The sequence below is a fragment of the Dermochelys coriacea genome, chromosome 3 (genome assembly GCF_009764565.3).
Source record: "Dermochelys coriacea isolate rDerCor1 chromosome 3, rDerCor1.pri.v4, whole genome shotgun sequence".
NCBI lineage: Eukaryota > Metazoa > Chordata > Testudines > Dermochelyidae > Dermochelys > Dermochelys coriacea.
In genome coordinates, this window is record NC_050070.1 from 147288285 (window position 1) to 147309780 (window position 21496).

At 40.3% G+C, this 21496-nt stretch overlaps 1 protein-coding gene across 2 annotated transcripts in view; it reads right to left on the reverse strand.

Annotated features, from left to right (window-relative positions):
* The window catches only part of STRN (striatin), a 115859-nt gene that overhangs the window by 9461 nt on the left and 84902 nt on the right, over nucleotides 1-21496 (reverse strand). For both annotated transcript variants that reach the window (XM_038397405.2, XM_038397404.2), the window contains 8 exons: nucleotides 12114-12250; nucleotides 6985-7160; nucleotides 5905-5952; nucleotides 5034-5155; nucleotides 3269-3436; nucleotides 2447-2587; nucleotides 1668-1775; nucleotides 11-97 (listed from right to left, as the gene is read on the reverse strand). In XM_038397405.2, coding sequence (XP_038253333.1) covers nucleotides 11-97; nucleotides 1668-1775; nucleotides 2447-2587; nucleotides 3269-3436; nucleotides 5034-5155; nucleotides 5905-5952; nucleotides 6985-7160; nucleotides 12114-12250 — 987 coding nt within the window. The remainder of the gene's footprint in view (nucleotides 1-10; nucleotides 98-1667; nucleotides 1776-2446; nucleotides 2588-3268; nucleotides 3437-5033; nucleotides 5156-5904; nucleotides 5953-6984; nucleotides 7161-12113; nucleotides 12251-21496) is intronic.

The window sequence follows — 21496 nt, forward strand, 5'->3', positions numbered from 1 at the left end:
ATGTACTTACTGCCAGACATCAAATACAAGCCATTAGGATCAACAGCTAAACTTGTGACTGCATCTAAGTGGGCTACCATTGCGTGGATCAGTTTTCCTTTGAAAGAAAGATTATCTATGTTATTTTTCTACAGTTCATTTTTGTAATTCAACATAATATGGCAATTTACTTTGTATGACCCCACTAAATCTGAAAGAGAATGAAGATTTTAATTCTGTCCATTGTTTGTTCTCACTGATTGGAACCTGTCACATTTTGTATTATATTAAAGAAAAATACTCTCTCATGACTCGGTGAGTATGGTTATGTATCAAGTCATTTTATATTGTTCATTTGCTTAAGTGGTCAACACTTCTGAAGTCAACAATTGGGTTAATCTATTGTACTGCATATACAACATACGCCTTGTGGACTGTAACAATCAATAGTTTTCCCTGAGCTGATGCTGCAGCCAGAGTGAATATATAAATCTCTGCTTCCTAACTGACTTAGAGGTCAGTTATTCAGCAATAAGCCACAACAATGTGTGCACTGGTATGCAACCATCCACATTTTGGGTAAATACAGTTGAGTGCCTTCAACCATTCCAAAATGGAATCAGTCCTTTACTACTGTTGAGCCTTGCATGACTTATTGATATTATAGCAGCTCCTTCATTTAAAAACATACAACACACTTGTGGCTTTATCTATGGAATATATTCTTCTATTGTGGATGGAAATTAACATGCAAAGGGGGAAGAAAACAGGAAAAAGGTTAAGGCTTTTTTGTCTACTTGTTCAATTTTTAATAAATAGGTTTATTTATTTTCATCTTTTCCCCCAGCTTCTACTATCCCTTGCCATGAGCTCAGACGACACTATAACTCTTGTGTTTTACTGTAAAAACAACACTGGGAATACTGAATTGTGTGCAATACAACTTTTAAGAAAGAAAGTGAATTGGCAATAGAAAGAGGGCCACAGATTGCTGGGAAAGGATTGGTTTACTATTGTCATTGAATCCCACAGCACCTCTGTGCAGGTCACTGGATCCCTTAAAACTGACCTGGGAACATTAATCCAGTTCCCAGTCCAGACTTTTAAACTGAATTAAAAACTGCCCAGTCGATCCTGGAGAAGAGGCCATTTTCCTTGAAGCAACACTGCTGGAGGAGCACTCCCATTGAGTCTGGAGCAATGTCACTAGTGGAACTTCAAAAGGAAACTGCCGCTTCCCCAAACAGGCCAGGCCAAGCCCAATGCTCAGCAATCCTACAGAGATGCCTAGGCTACTTTTAACCGCTTATGAGGATCCAAGCGGGTAGAATTAGGGGGAAAAAAAAAAAGATTAAAAAATCAGCAAATGAAAGTTTTGGGGAAGTTTCCCAAGAATGAGTTTCCACTAGGTCTGTGCAATAGCCCTACAGAGAAAATGGGGAAATCACTACCACATGAGACACTTAAAACCAGAAACTACAGACTGCAACAGTGCAAGTTTCACAACATTGCCTCACAATGTGTCAACTGGATGGGCTTCCTAAGAGGAGGTCTGGGTGGATAGATCAGTGTCAAAGGTCATTCAATCCTTGACCTCTCTCATGAGACTGCCAAAAAATTACTATGCGAGTGTGTTCGTTTTGTTTTACATAACTACTATGGACAGTATCTGGTGAAAGAACACTTACCTGTATTGTTGTCATAGAATTTGATGTGCCTGTCTTCATGGGCAGTGATACTAATAGGAAGAGTTGGATGGCTGACAACTCTGTTTATCTGGCAGGAAGAGTTAGTGGCTATGAAAAAAATATATAGTGAATCTCTAAAGACTGCAAACTCCAGCACACGTTTCTTTGAAAGAATAAAATTAGTAACAAGTTTTGGGTTAAAAATTCTTCATAGGCAGTAAATCTACCACGTGTCTGTAATGGAAGCTCTCTCAAGTAATAACTTACTTTTATATAGTGCCTTTTATCTTAAATCATTCCAAAGCACTTTAAAAGTGACACAAATGCACACTCACTGTCACTCGGACATACTTACCTACACTGATAGGCTTACATATAATATCCATGCATGGGGATAGAGGAGGGGTTTCGCTATGGGTCCCCCCAACCTGTTTCCTCTGCTTTAATTTTTACTATTACTGCAACTGCTTAAAAATATCCCAGTAGAATGACGAGTCTCACAATGCATGTTCAAAATATGCATTTCTTCCGATCTTTTATCAGAGATATGTGGTTCACTGTGCTGCTGGAGCCCTGCATGAGGCCTAGAGGATTAGCTGTAAAATTATCCATCACTACTTAAAATCCAGCAACTGCATTTCACTCTATAATTTCTCCTGTCACACAACTTGCCTATTTTTTGTGAACATACTCTCAATTTGAATAAAATAATACAAGCTTTCAACAATAAAAATATCAACCTCTCTCAAGGAGGAAACGTTTGCATTTTAGATACATACTGGTATCTATGTTGGACTCCAAGGTAAGAATTCGTTGCCGTGTCTCCATGTTAAAAATGCAAGTGTGCCCACTGTTAAATGATGCTACCATGTGGCTTGGGTCACTGCTCACAAGGTCCACAGAAGAAGGGATTCCCATTTCTACAGAAAAGTAGTAAATTTTTCAGAAATGAATTAGTTGGTAAAAGCAAGAAACCAGGTAAAATTTTGATATAAAAATGATATAGTTTCATAATGTTATAAGGAAAAAGTTATTAATGCTGTCTAAAACTATATAATTTTCAAACATTACTTATCAATTGAAACACTGACTGCCATTGTGCACTTGATAATATAATGAATACAAGTCATTATTTGAAATGATACTCTACAGTGGTTCATTGGTTTATAACAGGTTTTATTATCTAGAGAGCATAAGGTCCCAGAATCTAAGCCCATATCATTTAGTATGGTCACCAACTTAATCTTATTTGGTGGATATACTATCTCAGAGAATATTTTTTATTAAGATGCTTTATTTAGAGCTTGGGCTGGGATAGGAGATCCATTTCTACTTTGAAGTCTGTTCATAGGAAGGAAATCTTTTCTTGCATGGAGCTCTAAGACTAATTCCCAGAGAAAAATATCTATAGGACAAAGTTAGAGGACACAAGTAACTTAAGGGTAAAAATACTTACAAAAAAGTTGCAGTTGTTTAAAAATTACTATTAAAACTAAGGTGGAGTCCTCAAGAGCAGAATGGAGGAATGTGTGGGACAACAACAGAAATTAAGAGTTTAAACAGCGATGCAATAAGCATTTAAGTAGGAAATTATTCTGTACCTTGATTATCATTAAATATATTAAGAGCTGGAGCAATTTCTGAAGCTTTCCATAAACGTATGGTGCCATCTGCTGAGCAGGATAGTAAACGCTGGTGTGCTCCACTATAAACCAAGCCCCATACTGCATCGGTGTGGCCTACAAATGCACCTCTTAGAACAGATGGATCTGTGAAAAAAGTGATAGGTGATAAATGTTTTGAAACAAAATTTAAATAAAAAAAGAAACCAAGCATCCAATTAAAAGTTATTCCTTTGGCTGTGTATAGAATCAAATATTAAAAATAGAGGATCTGGCTACGCCTATCACTGAAGAAATTTAGCTTATTCAGTTAACGGTACTCAAACTTCACTAGGGTATCTGGAATTCAGTTACATAATTTGTATTTTTAAACAATAAAATTGGCTTTTACAACATCTCTAAAAATCCACTTCCTATATATTGCACCACTAAAACTCTTACTATCTTGTACTGAAGACTGCCACCTCCTCCTTTCTGGCCTGTGCTTCTTTCCTACCCATTAAGTATATTCAAAATACCGTAGAGCATAAAGCACCTTCCTTTTCTGGTGCTCTCCCTGTCTCTCTGCTCCTTGAGTCTCTTTAGTGGGTTAACATCTCTTTCTAAATCAAGGCCAAACTCCTCAGCCTCAACATAAGGCCCTATACACACAGCTCAGACCCTGCCTATATTTTAAGCTATCCTTCTGTGCCTTCTTACTCCCTATGTGCATTCTTCTCTTTAGTGTTCCCCAGCTGTTTCCTTTTCTCAATTGCAGCTCTATACCTTTCACCATGTTGCCACCAATTCTTAGAACAGACTCTATGTGTAGGCGAAGCAATCTTGATCCTCTTCAAATTTGTTTCTTTTCACTATTACACCATCTTTAATTTATAACACAATCCTAAAAACCCAAAACTTACCAAAAACTAACACAAACGAAAAATAGGTATGATAATATTTCCTTTCCAAAGTTTTTCTTTTCTCCCCGTTTTCCATGACCACCACTGTTATCTATTAAATTCTCTAATTTACACTTAAAGGTCCTCAACACAACTCTTGTCTTCCTACATATTTCTACAAAGCTGTTCACCTCAATGGTGCTGTAAAAATAAGAAGCACTTAGAAAGGGAGAAACATTCTGATATCTTCAGAATGTGCGCAGAGGATGAGAAATGAAAGGATAATTCCATATATTCCTAGCCTTTTCCAATCTGAAAGTGTTCATGTATAATATCAACAGAACCAACAGAAAAAAAATGAAGTTGCAATTATGCCACGAGGGAGAAGTTAGCATTCAAGAAGTTAAACGTAAATTAAGATTAAAATGCCATTAATAGCACGTCAGCTTATTTTTCAAAAGCCAACTTTCATGCAAACCATACATGAAACATCATGTTAAGAAGCTCTTGATATAGCCTTTGTTCTTTGTTAAACTGGAAGGTTTTGCCAGCTCGTAACAATGAGTCAATCCAAGAACTAAAGCAGCAGTTTACTTATGATTTGTCTAAACGGCAAGTAAGTGCACAGCAAACTGGTGTGCTGTAGATTCACACTGCGGCTTGCATATACTAACTCAACATGTAGTCAAGCCCTTAGATACTAAAGCCAATAGTTACCTTTTTCTTTCAAATTCTGAATACCACTACGCAAAACAGTTCACAGTGCTGCAAAATCCAGCAAAAGTTCAGGTTTTCACTGGATACCTTATTTTCACTCGCTAAGCGTCTGTGACAAAAACGTACCAAGTGTGACAGAAACGTACCATAAGAATCATAGGGGTCAATATTTGGGTTTGTCGTATTCCAGGCCTGTATGAAGCCATCAGTTCCTCCACTGTAACACTGCTCACCATTACTGCTCATTACCACACAGAGCACTGGGCCACTGGAAAAAAAACCACAGAAACCAAATCATCAGTTTCAACTCTTCTCACTGATTATATGAAGAAAAATAACTTAAATCTGTGTTCAAACAAAACATTTGGCCTTGTGAACTCTTAACTGAGACTCGCTAGGTGGATACACGGCCACAAAAACACTGCACATTTCAGGTGGTATATGATACAGTGCTTTTGACTTTGGCTAAAAAGGCTCCCCCACCTCAACTTCCCGTCATATCATTAAAGTTAGACCAAATTAATGATTAAATCAATTGCACGAAGTACAAAAGCAGCACTAATGATGTGCCTGTCCCTACCAGTTTTAAAATATAATTAAGTTTAACTATTTTGCCTGGGAAATTGTACATCTGAAGATCTAGGATGGCTTATGAAAGGGATTTTCATACTTTAACTCACTGCAAACAGCTTCATACTGTACACACATTTAATAGGAAAAAAAATTCTGTACTGCAGTAACAAGCAAACAACTTCCCTATATTTGCAATATTTATCTTTAGATTTGTATTTTTAAAATGGTAGCTTTAACAAGCTCCAACTCTAGTAAAGACATTCATAATAGATCCAAACACACATACAAATATTTAAAATGGATAATATGGACACTAAATTAATAAAAAGACTAGCTGATCTTTCATACATGGTAGAAATGAATACTTGAAAATGACTTTAAACATATAAAAACTATTTCTCAGAGTACAATAGTGTTTCTATATGCCCATAAGGATGTACTTACCTATGTGCTCTGAATGTATATATAGGTTCTACATCGAGAGAGGCACTCCTAAACAAAAGACAGGAGAGCAGTTTCAGAGTTTATGTTACAGTATACAAGTGTTTCCCGAAATATTTTTTGAAAACAGAATGATGAAACAGCTAACTTGTCAACTGCTGTAAACTCATACGAAAGTTTTCCCCAACCATCTTACATCTCTGTAATACTTTGTTTTCTTCCAAAAAGCAATACTGGAATGATGTTTTTGTAAAGCAGCAGGAAAAAAAATGGAAGCAGACTAATCATGAGCAATCCTACAACAACCAAATCAAAAAGAGGGAGTAAACTTTGAATAGATTATGTATATTCTGTGGGCTACATTCTGTACTGTGCTCAGCCACAAGAGACAGGGAGGGAATGATAACTCACTAAGGCCAGTTATGCCAAAGCCCCAAATGAATTTACAGCAGCTAAGAACATGCTCTAGACTCTGCCAGCTGGGAATTGTCCCTAAGGAACTGCACGCTGGGGACTACAGGAGTACACAATGCTTTGGCCAAGTCTCTTCCCATCAATCACTCTGGTGACTCTAGGAGTGGTGACATAGTTACTGGCTATTCAGGAAATCTCCAGCAGAGGAGATTCATCCAGATCCAGCAGCGCACAAGGTACAGAGTGGGCCACAGAATCTGATCTCATGTCTGTCCATATTTTTATCAGTATATACACATACATATAGGCATACACACACACATACACGTAATGGATATATAATTAAATAGGTCACCACCTTTAAATAAGTTTTCCTAGTAAAATAATATAACAGTATCTATCCGGAAGTACAGTAAGAAAAATCATATGGTATTTTCATAATGAAGGGAAGAGAGATTAATGAAGTTACATGGCTTCAGCCTGGCATTCTGTTAAAGTCTATCTTACAACAGCCTCATGCCTCCTCGCAATGAAGTGAAAAGGGAGGACTCCCATTGACTCCACCTGGAGTTGGATCAAGCCCCAAATGACCTTTTTTTGTTGCTACTTCTTCTCTAAATAATTAGTTAAAATGTTTTCACATAAACACTTAAATAAGAATAGCCTTACTTTTTTGCTGGCGCTGTTTTTTGTAAATTCCACATTTTTAACGTATGGTCCTCAGATGCAGTTATTAAGACTGGTTCAACTGGATGGAAAGCCAGACCTCTTATTCCATCAAAATGACTTCTTAATGTGAACTTGGGGTTCCAGGTCTTCCTCAGTGCATCCTTATTGTTTGCTATCTATTTGGAAAAAATACCCAAAACTTATACTTCGTTTGGGGGACTCACAACAGAAGGAGAAATCAGAATTTTAATCTAGCATTTATGGATTACTTCAAATCGTTACTTCATGTTCATATCTCCATGTCTTTAAACTAACCAGCACTCTATTTCCCAAGCATGAGAAAACTCATATATACATATATAGGTAGAATATACAAAAGTAAGATTATTTGTACCTTACTTTTCTTCCTCACTTTTATATTTTAAAAAGGTAGCAGTAGTTTATGACCAGAATTAAAAATAAGATCATAAATAACAAATTGGATTACTTTTAAAAAATGATAAATAGAGGCATCCCATAAAAACACAGGGTGAAAGTCCTCCTATATGGACATGTCTCTCTGCAAACATGAAATGTTCTGTGAGGTCACATTTATTATCGCTAGTGACTCAAAGTTTCTCAGTTTACAAGTCACAAAAAATAATCTTCTTAACAACCAGTGCTGCCAACTCAGCCTAGGATTTGGAAGTTCAGCTGTGTTCTTTCTGGTTCACATATTAACAACAGTGGCCTTGACTCAACCAGGGAGCATTATAGCAATAGTTAGGATACAACTGGGGTGTAAACCTTAAGGTAAAAAATCTGAAATGGAAATGTGGCTAGCAATTCTGTTAATGTACAAGCCAGGAAATAATCCAAGTTATTTTCTTAGAGATGTATCGGTTTTGTTGTGCTAACAGGATCAGTACAAAAACTTATTTTTAATCAGTAAAATAAGCAGTGATGACTTGGAATTAAAAAAAGGAAGCAGAACAGTTGAGTAAGACTATATTTACAAAGTATCAGAGGGGTAGCCATGTTAGTCTGGATCTGTAAAAACGGCAAAGAGTCCTGTGGCACCTTATAGACTAACAGACGTATTGGAGCATAAGCTTTCGTGGGTGAATACCCAATTCGTCGGATGCATATAGTGGAAATTTCCAGAGACAGGTATAAATATGCAAGCAAGAATCAGGCTAGGAATAACGAGGTTAGTTCAATCATGAAGGATGAGGTCCTCTTCTAGCAGTTGAGGTGCCAAACTAAAAGACATCTTAATTAAGGAAAAAGGTACTTTAAGAAACGTATCTATATATGGGTAGATTTTACAACAACCTCTAGATCACATAAGTGATCTCCTATTCCTATGGAGGAGGAACTAAATAGAGTGCTCTGAAATGTATTTTTGTCTCAAATTGGTTGAGGTATCTGAAAAAACCCTGCTTCTTTCTATCAGAGAAAATGGATCTATATAATTTTCCTTACAGGAGGAACTGGATTTTATAGCACTTTGACTCTCCGGAATTTGAGTGTTGTTCAAAGAACACAATGCTGAGAACTTTCCCCAATCTTACTCTGAAGCCCCCACTAAACAATGCTGAGGACCTATGTGTTTGAAATTAGTGGCCTGTAGGTGTACTAAATAATTAACAGCAGAAACAGAAAACAGTCTTAGGAGGGGACCACTTGTTACTTGGCATGCACCGCTTGGTGCCAACACAGATAATAGTAATATCATAGAATCATAGAATATCAGGGTTGGAAGGGACCTCATGAGATCATCTAGTCCAACCCCCTGCTCAAAGCAGGACCAATCCCCAACTAAATCATCCCAGCCAGGGATTTGTCAAGCCTGACCTTAAAAACTTCTAAGGAAGGAGATTCCACCACCTCCCTAGGTAACGCATTTCAGTGTTTTACCACCCTCCTAGTGAAAAAGTTTTTCCTAATATCAACCTAAACCTCCCCCACTGCAACTTTAGACCATTACTCCTTGTTCTGTCATCTGCTACCACTGAGAAAAGTCTAGATCCATCCTCTTTGGAACCCTCTTTCAGGTAGTTGAAAGCAGCTATCAAATCCCCCCTCATTCTTCTCTTCTGCAGACTAAACAATCCCAGTTCCCTCAGCCTCTCCTAAGTCATGTGTTCCAGTGCCCTAATCATTTTGTTGCCCTCCGCTGGACCTTTCCAATTTTTCCACATTCTTCTTATAGTGTGGGGCCCAAAACTGGACACAGTACTCTAGATGAGGCCTCACCAATGTCCAATAGAGGGGAATGATCACGTCCCACGATCTGCTGGCAATGCCCTTACTTATACAGCCCAAAATGCCATTGGCCTTCTTGGCAACAAGGGCACACTGTTGACTCATATCCAGCTTCTCATCCACTGTAACCCCAGATCCTTTTCTGCAAAACTGCTGCCTAGCCATTCGGTCCCTAGTCTGTAGCAGTGGAAGGGATTCTTCTGTCCTAAGTGTAGGACTCTGCACTTGTCCTTGTTGAACCTCATCAGATTTCTTTTGGCCCAATCCTCTAATTTATCTAGATCCCTCTGTATCCTATCCCTACCCTCCAGCGTATCTACCTCTCCTCCCAGTTTAGTGTCTCTGCAAACTTGCTGAGAGTGCAATCCACACCATCCTCCAGATCATTTATGAAGATATTGAACAAAACTGACCTGAAGACCAAACCTTGGGGCACTCCACTTGATACCAGCTGCCAACTAGACATGGAGCCATTGATCACTACCCGTTGAGCCCGACAATCTAGCAAACTTTCTATCCACCTTACAGTCCATTCATCCAGCCCATACTACTTTAACTTGCTGGCAAGAATACTGTGGGAGACCATGTCAAAAGCTTTGCTAAAATCAAGGAACAACAGGTCCACTGCTTTCCTCTCATCCACAGAGCCAGTTATCTCATCATAGAAGGCAATTAGATTAGTGAGGCATGACTTGCCCTTGGTGAATCCATGCTGACTGATCCTGATCATAGATACTAAGGTCAGAAGGGACCATTCTGATCATCTAGTCCGACCTCCTGTACAGTGCAGGCCACAGAATCTCACCCACCCACTCCTACAAAAAAACCTCACCTATGTCTGAGCTACTGAAGTCCTTAAATCACGGTTTAAAGACTTTAAGGAGCAGAGAAGCCTCCCTCAAGTCACCCATGCCCCATGCTACAGAGAAAGGCGGAAAACCTCCAGGGCGTTTCCAATCTGCCCTGGAGGAAAATTCCTTCCCAACCCCAAATATGGCGATCAGCTAAACCCTGAGCATATGGGCAAGATTCACCAGCCAGATACTACAGAAAATTCTTTCCTGGGTAACTCAGATCCCATCCATCTAATATCCCATCTCAGGGGATTTGGCCTATTTACCCTGAATATTTAAAGATCAATTACTTACCAAAATCACATTATCCCATCATACCATTTCCTCCATAAACTTATCAAGTAGAATCTTAAAACCAGATAGATCTTTTGCCCCCACTGCTTCCCTTGGAAGGCTATTCCAAAACTTCACTCCTCTGATGGTTAGAAACCTTCGTCTGATTTCAAGTCTAAACTTCCTGGTGGCCAGTTTATACCCATTTGTTCTTGTGTCCACATTGGTACTGAGCTGAAATAATTCCTCTCCCTCTCCTGTATTTATCCCTCTGATATATTTATAGAGAGCAATCATATCTCCCCTCAACCTTCTTTTAGTTAGGCTAAACAAGCCAAGCTCCTTAAGTCTCCTTTCATAAGACAAGTTTTCCATTCCTCGGATCATCCTAGTAGCCCTTCTCTGTACCTGCTCCAGTTTGAATTCATCCTTTTTAAACATGGGAGACCAGAACTGCACACAGTATTCTAGGTGAGGTCTCACCAGTGCCTTGTATAATGGTACTAAAACCTCCGTATCCCTACTGGAAATGCCTCTCCTGATGCATCCCAAAACCGCATTAGCTTTTTTCACAGCCATATCACATTGGCAGCTCATAGTCATCCTATGATCAACCAATACTCCAAGGTCCTTCTCCTCTTCCGTTACTTCTAATTGATGCGTCCCCAACTTATAACTAAAATTCTTGTTATTAATCCCTAAATGCATAACCTTACACTTCTCACTATTAAATTTCATCCTATTACTATTACTCCAGTTTACAAGGTCATCCAGATCCACCTTGCTCTCCTTTAAGTGCTTCAGAATTGCTCTTAGACAGCAGTTTTCATCTGCAGCTCTCAGAAACACTTTACATAGGAGATAAATATCATTATACTCATTTTACATATGGCTAAACTGAGGCACAGAGAGGATGAAGTGACGTGTCTAAGGTAAGTCAGCAGGCTAGTAACAGATCCAGAAATAGAACTCAGAACACCTGAGTTGCAATTTGAGCTCCACCTACTAAGTAAAACTACCTCAGTTCCTTTTCATCCTTCTGGACATCTCAGCATCTCTGAAGAAGCCAGAAAGGCAGAAAAATGGGTCTACAATGGCAGCATACTCTGAGAACTTCAGTCACTGATAAGTAACCTACTTTCCTCCCTCTTTAAATTACCAAAATGGGTTTCTATGCTTGGCAATCAACCTCGGAGGGTGGCTTAAGAAGACTAATTTGATTTAAGGACTGGAAGACAGTTCTTCCAAAAATAGTATCTGATCAGACTATTTACAGCCTAAGCCTCCAGTCAGGTGAGGTCAATGAGAACCATGAAAGAGCTGATTTCTGGATCACAAGACAGAATTATAGAAGGCTCTTAAGAAATCACATTGTAAATGAATTAACAAAAATGAATACTCTTTCACCGGAAGGCAGTAATATGCCACAGGCCAGCCACAGGAGTTTTACTGCAGTGTAGACATACCCCAAGGGTGAGGATCTGAGGAGCAATTACTATACATGAAGAACAGCTGTTTTAAGACAGCAGAAGACCCTTAAAAGGTCACTGTTAACCTTTTTTCTTTTAATAAAGAGAATTATCCTTCATTTTGAATATGATGGATATTTTGCAAATACTTTTCTTTATTCTATATGTTGCACATGGGGAGTTCCTCCTGTAGTCTGTACCCATGTAAAACTACTGACTTCACTGAAATCTTCACACATATATATATGGCAGAAACTCAAATGGCTTATTTTAAACTACCACTTACATCATAAGTCAGTGAATCTGCCTCATTGGCAACTGTAAGGCCCGCCAATTCTCCAAGACCCAGCTCACTTTCAAGGGCTTCATCTGCTCCCATAATGAATGACTTCCCTGATGTAGGAGGGAATGTTAAAGCTTCCACTGCAAGAAAAAGAAAAACATGCAAAAAATCATTATATATACATACACACACATACACAATATATATACATACACACACATACACACACACACACACACTTCTGTGGGTTTTCATGTAAAAATACCTGTTCGTTTTCCCTGTAAAATATTACATATTAAATTATCTCAATTAGTAACTAAGGACAAAAGAGCAATAGACATTCATGTAATATGACATTCATAATATCTTCATAAATGATCTGGAGGATGGTGTGGATTGCACTCTCAGCAAATTTGCGGATGATACCAAACTGGGAGGAGTGGTAGATACGCTGGAGGGGAGGGATAGGATACAGAAGGACCTAGACAAATTGGAGGATTGGGCCAAAAGAAATCTAATGAGGTTCAATAAGGATAAATGCAGGGTCCTGCACTTAGGATGGAAGAATCCAATGCACCGCTACAGACTAGGGACCGAATGGCTCGGCAGCAGTTCTGCGGAAAAGGACCTAGGGGTGACAGTGGACGAGAAGCTGGATATGAGTCAGCAGTGTGCCCTTGTTGCCAAGAAGGCCAATGGCATTTTGGGTTGTATAAGTAGGGGCATAGCGAGCAGATCGAGGGACGTGATCGTTCCCCTCTATTCGACACTGGTGAGGCCTCATCTGGAGTACTGTGTCCAGTTTTGGGCCCCACACTACAGGAAGGATGTGGATAAATTGGAAAGAGTACAACGAAGGGCAACGAAAATGATTAGGGGTCTAGAGCACATGACTTATGAGGAGAGGCTGAGGGAGCTGGGATTGTTTAGTCTGCAGAAGAGAAGAATGAGGGGGGATTTGATAGCTGCTTTCAACTACCTGAAAGGGGGTTTCAAAGAGGATGGCTCTAGACTGTTCTCAATGGTAGCAGATGACAGAACGAGGAGTAATGGTCTCAAGTTGCAATGGGGGAGGTTTAGATTGGATATTAGGAAAAACTTTTTCACTAAGAGGGTGGTGAAACACTGGAATGCGTTACCTAGGGAGGTGGTAGAATCTCCTTCCTTAGAGGTTTTTAAGGTCAGGCTTGACAAAGCCCTAGCTGGGATGATTTAACTGGGACTTGGTCCTGCTTTGAGCAGGGGGTTGGACTAGATGACCTTCTGGGGTCCCTTCCAACCCTGATATTCTATGATTCTATGATTCTATGTACGTGGAAGACACACATATTCCAAAAGATATCCAAGGCACTTTCCAGTAAATGGAGTTCTTGGAATACATTGCTTTCACAGACCCACACCCTTGGGAGTCCATATGTTTCAGGACTACTAAAAGCAATTAATCACAGGCAAGAAGAATGTGCTACGATTTATGCCCCTTTTAGCTCTTTTTAATGCCAAAGTAATAAAGAGGTGCAAGCCACTTCCTCGGTTTTATACAGAATATACAGATGCTCCAAAGATGCAGGGAAGGGAAGAATGGAAATGTGGGTTTGTCAAGGCAACATATTCGGAGAACTTCAGGTATTGGAAACCTAGGTTTTTTCTTCTATACACTGCTTCCACACTGCTTTGAAATTATAGCTGTACATACCCAGAGGAGCGCTGGGTATTTAAAAAGGGAGTGTTAAAGTACTCTCTCATAGGGAGCATCTGACCTAGCCTTTCAACTGAGAGCAATGTTAGGTAAAAATAAAAACTGAGAAGTCCTCACATTTCAGAGGTGATTATGTGTTGTGGCTATGATAGAAATGGTATCATAATACTGGTGGAATTAGCCTTCAGGTCACATGATACTCATCTTTGAGTTAACAGGCATGAAAACAGAACAATTAAATTTGGACACCATCTATACCCTAACTAATTTCCCTGTGGAGCTCACACCAAAAAACTTCAAGGAGCCTGGATGACATATGGAAATTCTAGCCTATGCATCACATTCAATTTGAAGTATAGAGCTGCTCCAGGAGAACTGAAGTTTAGAAAAGAAAACCAGCAAGGAGAGGGACCAGATGCAATGAAAATTAGAGATCACTTTTGCCACAAATCTTCAATTTCTTCATTGCTCTTCGATTTCCAAAGTTGTGGCTCATAGTTTGTTATTATTATATTTTACAATGTACAACAAAGAGGTTGCAGCCTTTCCTAGAAGATGCAAACTTGACTAGTCATTCATGCTTCTGCTGTCTTCAGGTTAGGCTGTTGCTGTGCCCTCTTGAGGACTAGCTGGAATCTTCATCTACAGTGCACTAAGTTGAAGCCTATTGCTTACAAAAATCGGTCAGCAAGAGCTAATTATGCCTATGGTCAGTTAACTCCACTGGCTTCCAATTTGTTTCCAGATATAATTCAATATATTAGTTCTAATTTACTCCAAAACCCCATTTGTAGCTTGGAAATAGCTGCCATAGTGTCTTCAGCACTGCAACTGTTGATTACATACTGTTGCTACAAACATTAAGTTAGGCATTGTAGGGATTTAATATAGGACGCTTTCAGTAGAGGGTCACTGCCACTGTATCTTGCTCTTTCAGGTATCTCACCAGAATCCGAGTCCAAAGATCTTCAGAGGATGGTATGAGATGCATCTTTATGATAAAGCATTTGCTCAGCTATGACAATCACACTGTATTTTCCACCGAATGCATCTGATGAAGTGAGCTGTAGCTCACGAAAGCTTATGCTCAAATAAATTTTTAGTCTCTAAGGTGCCACAAGTACTCCTTTTCTTTTTGCGAATACAGACTAACACGGCTGCTACTCTGAAACCTGGGTTATGACTGGAGTTGTATTGTTAAACAGATACACTTTTAAAACACTTCTCAAATGTTAACGCATTACAAAGGTGCAACGAATGGATATTTGTGTTGTCCATTGAGGGTAGTTTACATGCTACATTTAATCTTTGTAATGCTAAAGTGAGGGGCATACAAAGGAGATGTTACTTACCCTGTACAGTAACTGGAATTCAAGATGTTTGTTGGGTGTTTCACCTAGGTGCACATGAACTCCATGCATCTTTGATCAGATGCTTTTGATAGCAGTGCCCTTTTGGTCCACATATTCATCCTAGCATATTCATGCTCCAGACTGAGGGTATGCAGGAAGTGTCAGATGAACTTCCCTCAGTACTTTCTCTACTACAAAATCCAGCAACGCAAAGATTCTGAGGCAGAGAGGAAGAGGGTTGGTAGTGAAGCACCAATAGGGTCAAACATCTTGAGCTCCAGTTATCATAGAGGGGAAAAACAAAAGGAGTACTTGTGGCACCTTAGAGACTAACAAATTTATTAGAGCATAAGCTTTCGTGAGCTACAGCTCACTTCATCGGATGCATTTGGTGGAAAAAACAGAGGAGAGATTTATATACACACACACAGAGAACATGAAACAATGGGTTTATCATACACACTGGAAGGAGAGTGATCACTTAAGATAAGCCATCACCAGTAGCAGGGGGGGAAAGGAGGAAAACCTTTCATGGGGAAGTAACCTTTCCTTCTCTTTCAGGTGATGTCCCTATGCTCCACTCCAGGCGACTCTTCAGCAGTACTTTCTAAAGGAGGTGGGTGCTTTGGAGTGTGGTCTAACATAGTTTGCAAAACTGCAGTCCCAAAGGCAGCATCTGCCCTAGAGGTGTATACTAAGGCATAGTGTTCTGACAAGGTGTAGAAGAAAGTCCACAGCAGCTTTCCATATTTCACCAATGGATACATTCTTCAGTAAGGCTATGGAAGTAAACTGAGATCTGGTAGAATGGGCTACAACCCTAAAAGGAGGCTGAACATTAGCAGCCTCATAGCAGAAGATGATACATTGGAAACCCACTTAGAGGGTCTTTAGGAAGGACGAGGGGCCCCTTTAATTCTGTCCATGAAAGAGAGAAACAGCATGGGAGAGACTCTGAAGGGTTTAGTCCTTTCCAAATTAAAAAGCCAATACCCTCCTGATGTCTAAGGTGCATTGCACAGCTTCCTTCCTAGTCAGATGAGGTTTAGGATGAAACACTGACAGTCAAATGACCTGACTGATATTAAGGTCTGAGGTTACATTGGGTAAAAAAGGGAGATGTGGCCAGAGACATACCTCTTCTTTATAGAAAACTGTGTAGAAAGGGACCAACCATTAAGGCACCAAGCTCACCAATTCTCCTAGTGGAGGTGATGACCACTAAAAATGCAGACTTCACAGACAAGTGTAGAAGGGCACACTTAGCTAGTGGCTCAAAAGGGAGGCTTCATCAGAAAGTTGAGGGACAAATTCAAGTCCTACATAGGAGTGGGTTCTTTGACATGTGGAAAAAGGTTAACCTCTGATGAATCTGGAAGTGATGGAGTGAGCCAACACTGAAAGCCAATCAACAGGGCAATGGAAAGCTGTGATAGCTGCTAAATGAACTTTAACAGAACTCAGAGAGAAGCATGAATTTTTCAAACTTGACAGGTAATAAAAGACATCCAAAAAGGGAAGACTCAGACTCAGACTGCAACAATGGTGGAACCTCTCATTCTGCAGGTAAGTTTTTCCAGTTGATGCTTTTCTGCTATTCAACAAAACCTCCTGTACCTCTCTTGAACAGGAGACCTCTACCCCAGAGAACCATCTAGAAACCAAGCCTTGAGCTACTGCGTGTTAAAGCTGAGATCAGTTCTTGATTCAGCAGGTCAGGAATGGTTGGAAGCTGTAGTGAGATGTAAGATGAATCAGGCTGGGGGAACCATATTTCCCTTGGCCAAATCAGTGCAATTAGGATGACTTTAGCTCTGTCCTGCTTGATTTTGTGTAGTACTCTGTGGAGCAGTGGTGGTGGTGGGATAGGTACAGAGGAGATTCCTTGATCAGAAGATGAGGAAAGCATCCCCCAGAGCTTGATGGTCTAAAGCCCCTCTTGATCAGAACATCTAACAGCCTCTGTTGATGGCACTGGTGAAGAAGTCTATTTCTGGAAAACCCCAGGTGAGGAATATATACTCAAGAATTAGGTATTTGATTCCCACTCCTAGTTCTAGCAGAAGTGTCTGCTTGAGCCATTGGATATAGTGTTCTAAAGACTCAGCAAGTATGAGGCTGAAGAATCTGATGCACTATGTGACACTTCCACCATTTTACTGCTTCTGCACTAAGGGAAGGGAATCTTGCTCCTACTTGAAAATTTATATAGCACATGCTGGTTCTGTTGTCTGTCGATAGATTAGCCCTAGATCATGGGAAGGAAACGTTTTCAGGCAAACTAACCAATCTGAGTTCCAGGTGGTTACTAAGGAAGGCGGACTCTTGGGCAATCCATTTGCCTTGAATGGTATGTGTTCAAAGATATTATACCCCCGACTGTCCCCCTATGAGAAATTCATCATACTATGGTGACAGTCAGGGGGAAGCAGAATGAAGGGAACACCAGCACAGACATTTTCCAGGTCTTTCCACCAACTAAGCAACTGATGAGGAAGTGACACTAATTTGTTAGGACTGAGTTTGTTGGAGGTGTAACCAGGTCTCAATCATCCTTGAGAGCAGTGTAGGTGCAAACTGGCATGAAGTGTGACAAATGTGCAGGCTACCATATGATCTAGAAACTGCAGACAAATTGTGGCTCTTTGCCGACTTACCTGAACCTGCAAGATCAGATTCGATAGTGTCAAAAACCTGTCAGTTGGTAGGTAAACTCTGGATGTTTGCAGCATGTAAGGTGGCTCCTTATTAACTCTATTCACTGAACAGGTGTAAATGTGGACTTGTCTTTGTTGGGCTCAAGTCCTAGCTGGTTGAATAGGGTCATAGCTTTCCTCACTGTGGAAAGAACTTTGTTGTGTGCATGGTCCTTGAGAAGCCAATCATCAAGATAGCAGAAATCAATTATTCCTGATTGTTGTAGTTGAATGGCTTCTCAAGGGCCTTCATAATGACTCTGTGGGCAGTAGAGAGCCTGAATGGGAAAATGTGATATTGGAAGTGCTCCTGGCTGACCATGAAGGTCAAGGACTACAATCCATCCCCCAGATCTAGAGATGGTATTTATAGCTATGAGTGGCACCATGCTAAACTTCTGTTTTGATTAACATGTTCAACCACCTGAAATCTAAGATGGGTCTCCATACAGTCTTTTTTTTGGGAACCAGAAAATACTTGGACTAGAACCCCTTTCCCTCCGTGTTTGGCAGGAACTGGAACCATGGACTACTATATGGAGAAGGAATAGTTTCAGCAGATGTTTGTGAGATGAGTCTCTGAAAAAGAATGACGAAGGAGGGTGGGGTGGGGGGAATGGAGGTGAAATGGATGGAATAGCCTCATGTTACAACCTCCAAAATCCATCTGTCAGAAGTAATCTTCTCCTATGAAGATTGAAAATGGGAGAGATGATCTCCAAATAATGGAAGAGTGCAAAACCTTTGGCCAATACATCAACATTGACACTTAGATGAAGAAGCCTGACAAGTGTTTGTTCTTGAGGTGGAGGATGGTTCTCTTGTGGAAATTAGGTTTCTCCTGAGGTGGTTCCAAAGGCCTGTGATAAGCAAGGAATTGGGCTTGGTGGGATCTGTGCACCATCTATGACCTGCTGAATCTCTTATTTGCAGGCACGTAGATACTGAGGGAGCAGAGAGTAGCTCTCGAATCCCTGAGAGAACGCAAGAGTCCAATGGTGAACCCACTGAAGAGCTTGAGCCTCATAGTGTTTTCCCTAGGGAGCCCTGAGGATTGCAGCCAGAAGTCATGACACATGACCATTGTTGTAGAAAAAGAGTGGGCTGCCATGTCAGCCACATCTACAGTAACAAAGTCCTGGCTAATAAATGACCTTCCACAATGATCACCTGAAATTGCTCCTGAGGCAGATGATCAATAAAAACCTAAATTTCTCATAGCTGGTGTAGTTATATTTTGCAATCAGCACTTGATAATTGGCAATTTTAAATTGTAACAAAGCAGAAGAGTACCACTTTTTGGCCAAAAAGAGATCTAGGCCCTTAGAACGTAGAAAAGCCTTTCAGTGGTGTTGTCTACTTCATTCGTTCACAGCATCCAGCACCAAGGAATTGAGGGCTAGGTGTGTGAAAAAAAACTTGGAATCTTTAGCTGGAACATAGTTTTTTATTTTTTCTGTCCTCTTAAAAGTTGAAGGTTGGGGTTTGCCAAATTGTTTTAGCAGGTTCAAGCAGGGCTCAGTTTGTAGGTTAGGCTACTGGACCAGAAGTGGCAATATAGAAAACATCCGAGAGTTTGTGCTGGGTCTCCTGAACCTCCTGGGGATTCTGGAGGGAGTCAGGAATTCTCTTTGTGAGCACTTGGAAGTGCTTAAAATCATCCACATGTAATGGAGGTGGCGGCCTCACTGCCTCATTAGGAAGAAATGTTAGTCTGCAGAGTAGATGGTGACAGATGAGGCCCTGGTTCCAAGAGTCTTTCCATATCCATCAGTACAGGGGACTCCAGTTCATCCAAGACAAACAAGTCCCTGGAAAATCTAAACTCCTGTGGTACCAGGTGAGTGTGTGCAGAATTCTGATGAGGCTCTGTGGATGACCATGGCTTTGCAAATTGATCAATCAGTGCTATCAATGTCAACGTGAATACTGCAAGCAACTTGGAAGCAAGGTACCACAGGACTTATAAGTTCCTGAAGCCTTAGCTGAGAGGTCCTCGGTATCAGGAGATCTTGGGAGCCTCAGTGGTACCCTTTCTGGGATGCAAGGTCTCAAAAGCAGTGGGTCTCTGTGGTGACCTTGGCTTCCTTGCACCAACTTCTCTTTGAGGTGATCTAGAGTTCCTCTTTCTGGAAGTCTTGGTGCCATCCTCTGTGGTTCTCTCCCCAGTGGGTGAGTGGGAGGTTGATGGAGCACTGTGCTAACAGGGAGACCGCTATACCGGGCGGAAGAGAGGGTATCTGGACCTGGGTCTGAGGCAAGGCGAAGGGAGCGTGCCATCATGAGAAGCCTAAACTTAATCTCCCTGTTTTTTCTAGGCTTACTCTTAAATCCTGAACAACTTTTACACTTAGATGGGAAATGGGTGTCCTCTAAACTGCAGACACAGTGACGGTGACCATCAATAACTGGGATAGAATCCTACCAAATGAGACAATGTTTAAATCCAGGCGATTTAGGCTTAACACAAAGATAACATCCTTCAAAGAAGGAAAGAATGCTCCCACCCACTCCCCAGGGTGGGAGGCGGAGAAATGAGGAGTCTCTTAAAGAAGTTTCCTCAACCAACCACCTTATACAACTGGTAAAAACTAAAAAGGGGGGCTAACCAAAGCTCTAAACAATAAAGTAAAAGCTATTCTCTAAGAAAAAGGAAACTATGACATGGGCACCACAAAACGCTCCATCTCAGGCCAATGCAGCTGAGAAGGAATTGAAGGCTGTTCATCTGATACTGCTTATATACTCTCAGTATGGGGTATGAGAGCTAGTGGTCACGGGTGGACTGCAAGTCACTACTACCAAAAATCTCTAATCAAAGGCACATGGGGGACATATGCACCTGAAATTGAGCACCCATAGGACATAAAAAATTAGTTACTTGAGAAAATTCACCAAATAACTAGAGTTCTGAAAGAAAATGAAACGTAGAAAACCAATGTCTGAACAGCACTTTGTGATTGAAAGCTCTGTTGATAGGCGGAAGAAAATATGAACTAAAGGAATGGGAAGGCACCATACACCCCTGGTATTGAGACATGTCTGCATATATTCTGCCCTCCTCCCAGTGCTAACAGCCTTTGATGTTTGACTGACATGTGGACTGAGAATGGGAAGCTGTGGAAGAAATGTCTTCAAGACCCACCACCTTCTAGAATCTAAGCTTGCATTAAAAAAAAAAGTTTCTAACCCTTTTTGATGTTAGACCTTTCTAATGCAGAGAAACACACTAACATCCTTCTGAGTATGCAGACATGCAGATTATTCCTACTGACTACATGTAACTTCTGCCCAGTTTATCTTTATGCTTTCTTCAGCTCTGACCTCATCTTACTTCTCTCCAATCCATCCAGAATGTGGCAAGATCATCATTCATGTGTTCTTCTCACCATTCATGTATTTCTCTGAATCTCCCTATGGCTTTCTCTTTTCTAACTTTTTCTAGTCAGATTCAAGCTTTTTTGTACTCTGCTTGAGGACTGCATAAATTTAACTCTACCCAAATTTCTGCTTTTTAATCATGAACATCTCTTCTTCTTTGCTCTACTAATGCATGAATTACCAGTTTCCTTTTTCTCACTTGCATTCCTAACTTATTTAATATTTCCTTATATGTACAGATTTAGATTTTTTTTTTTAAAA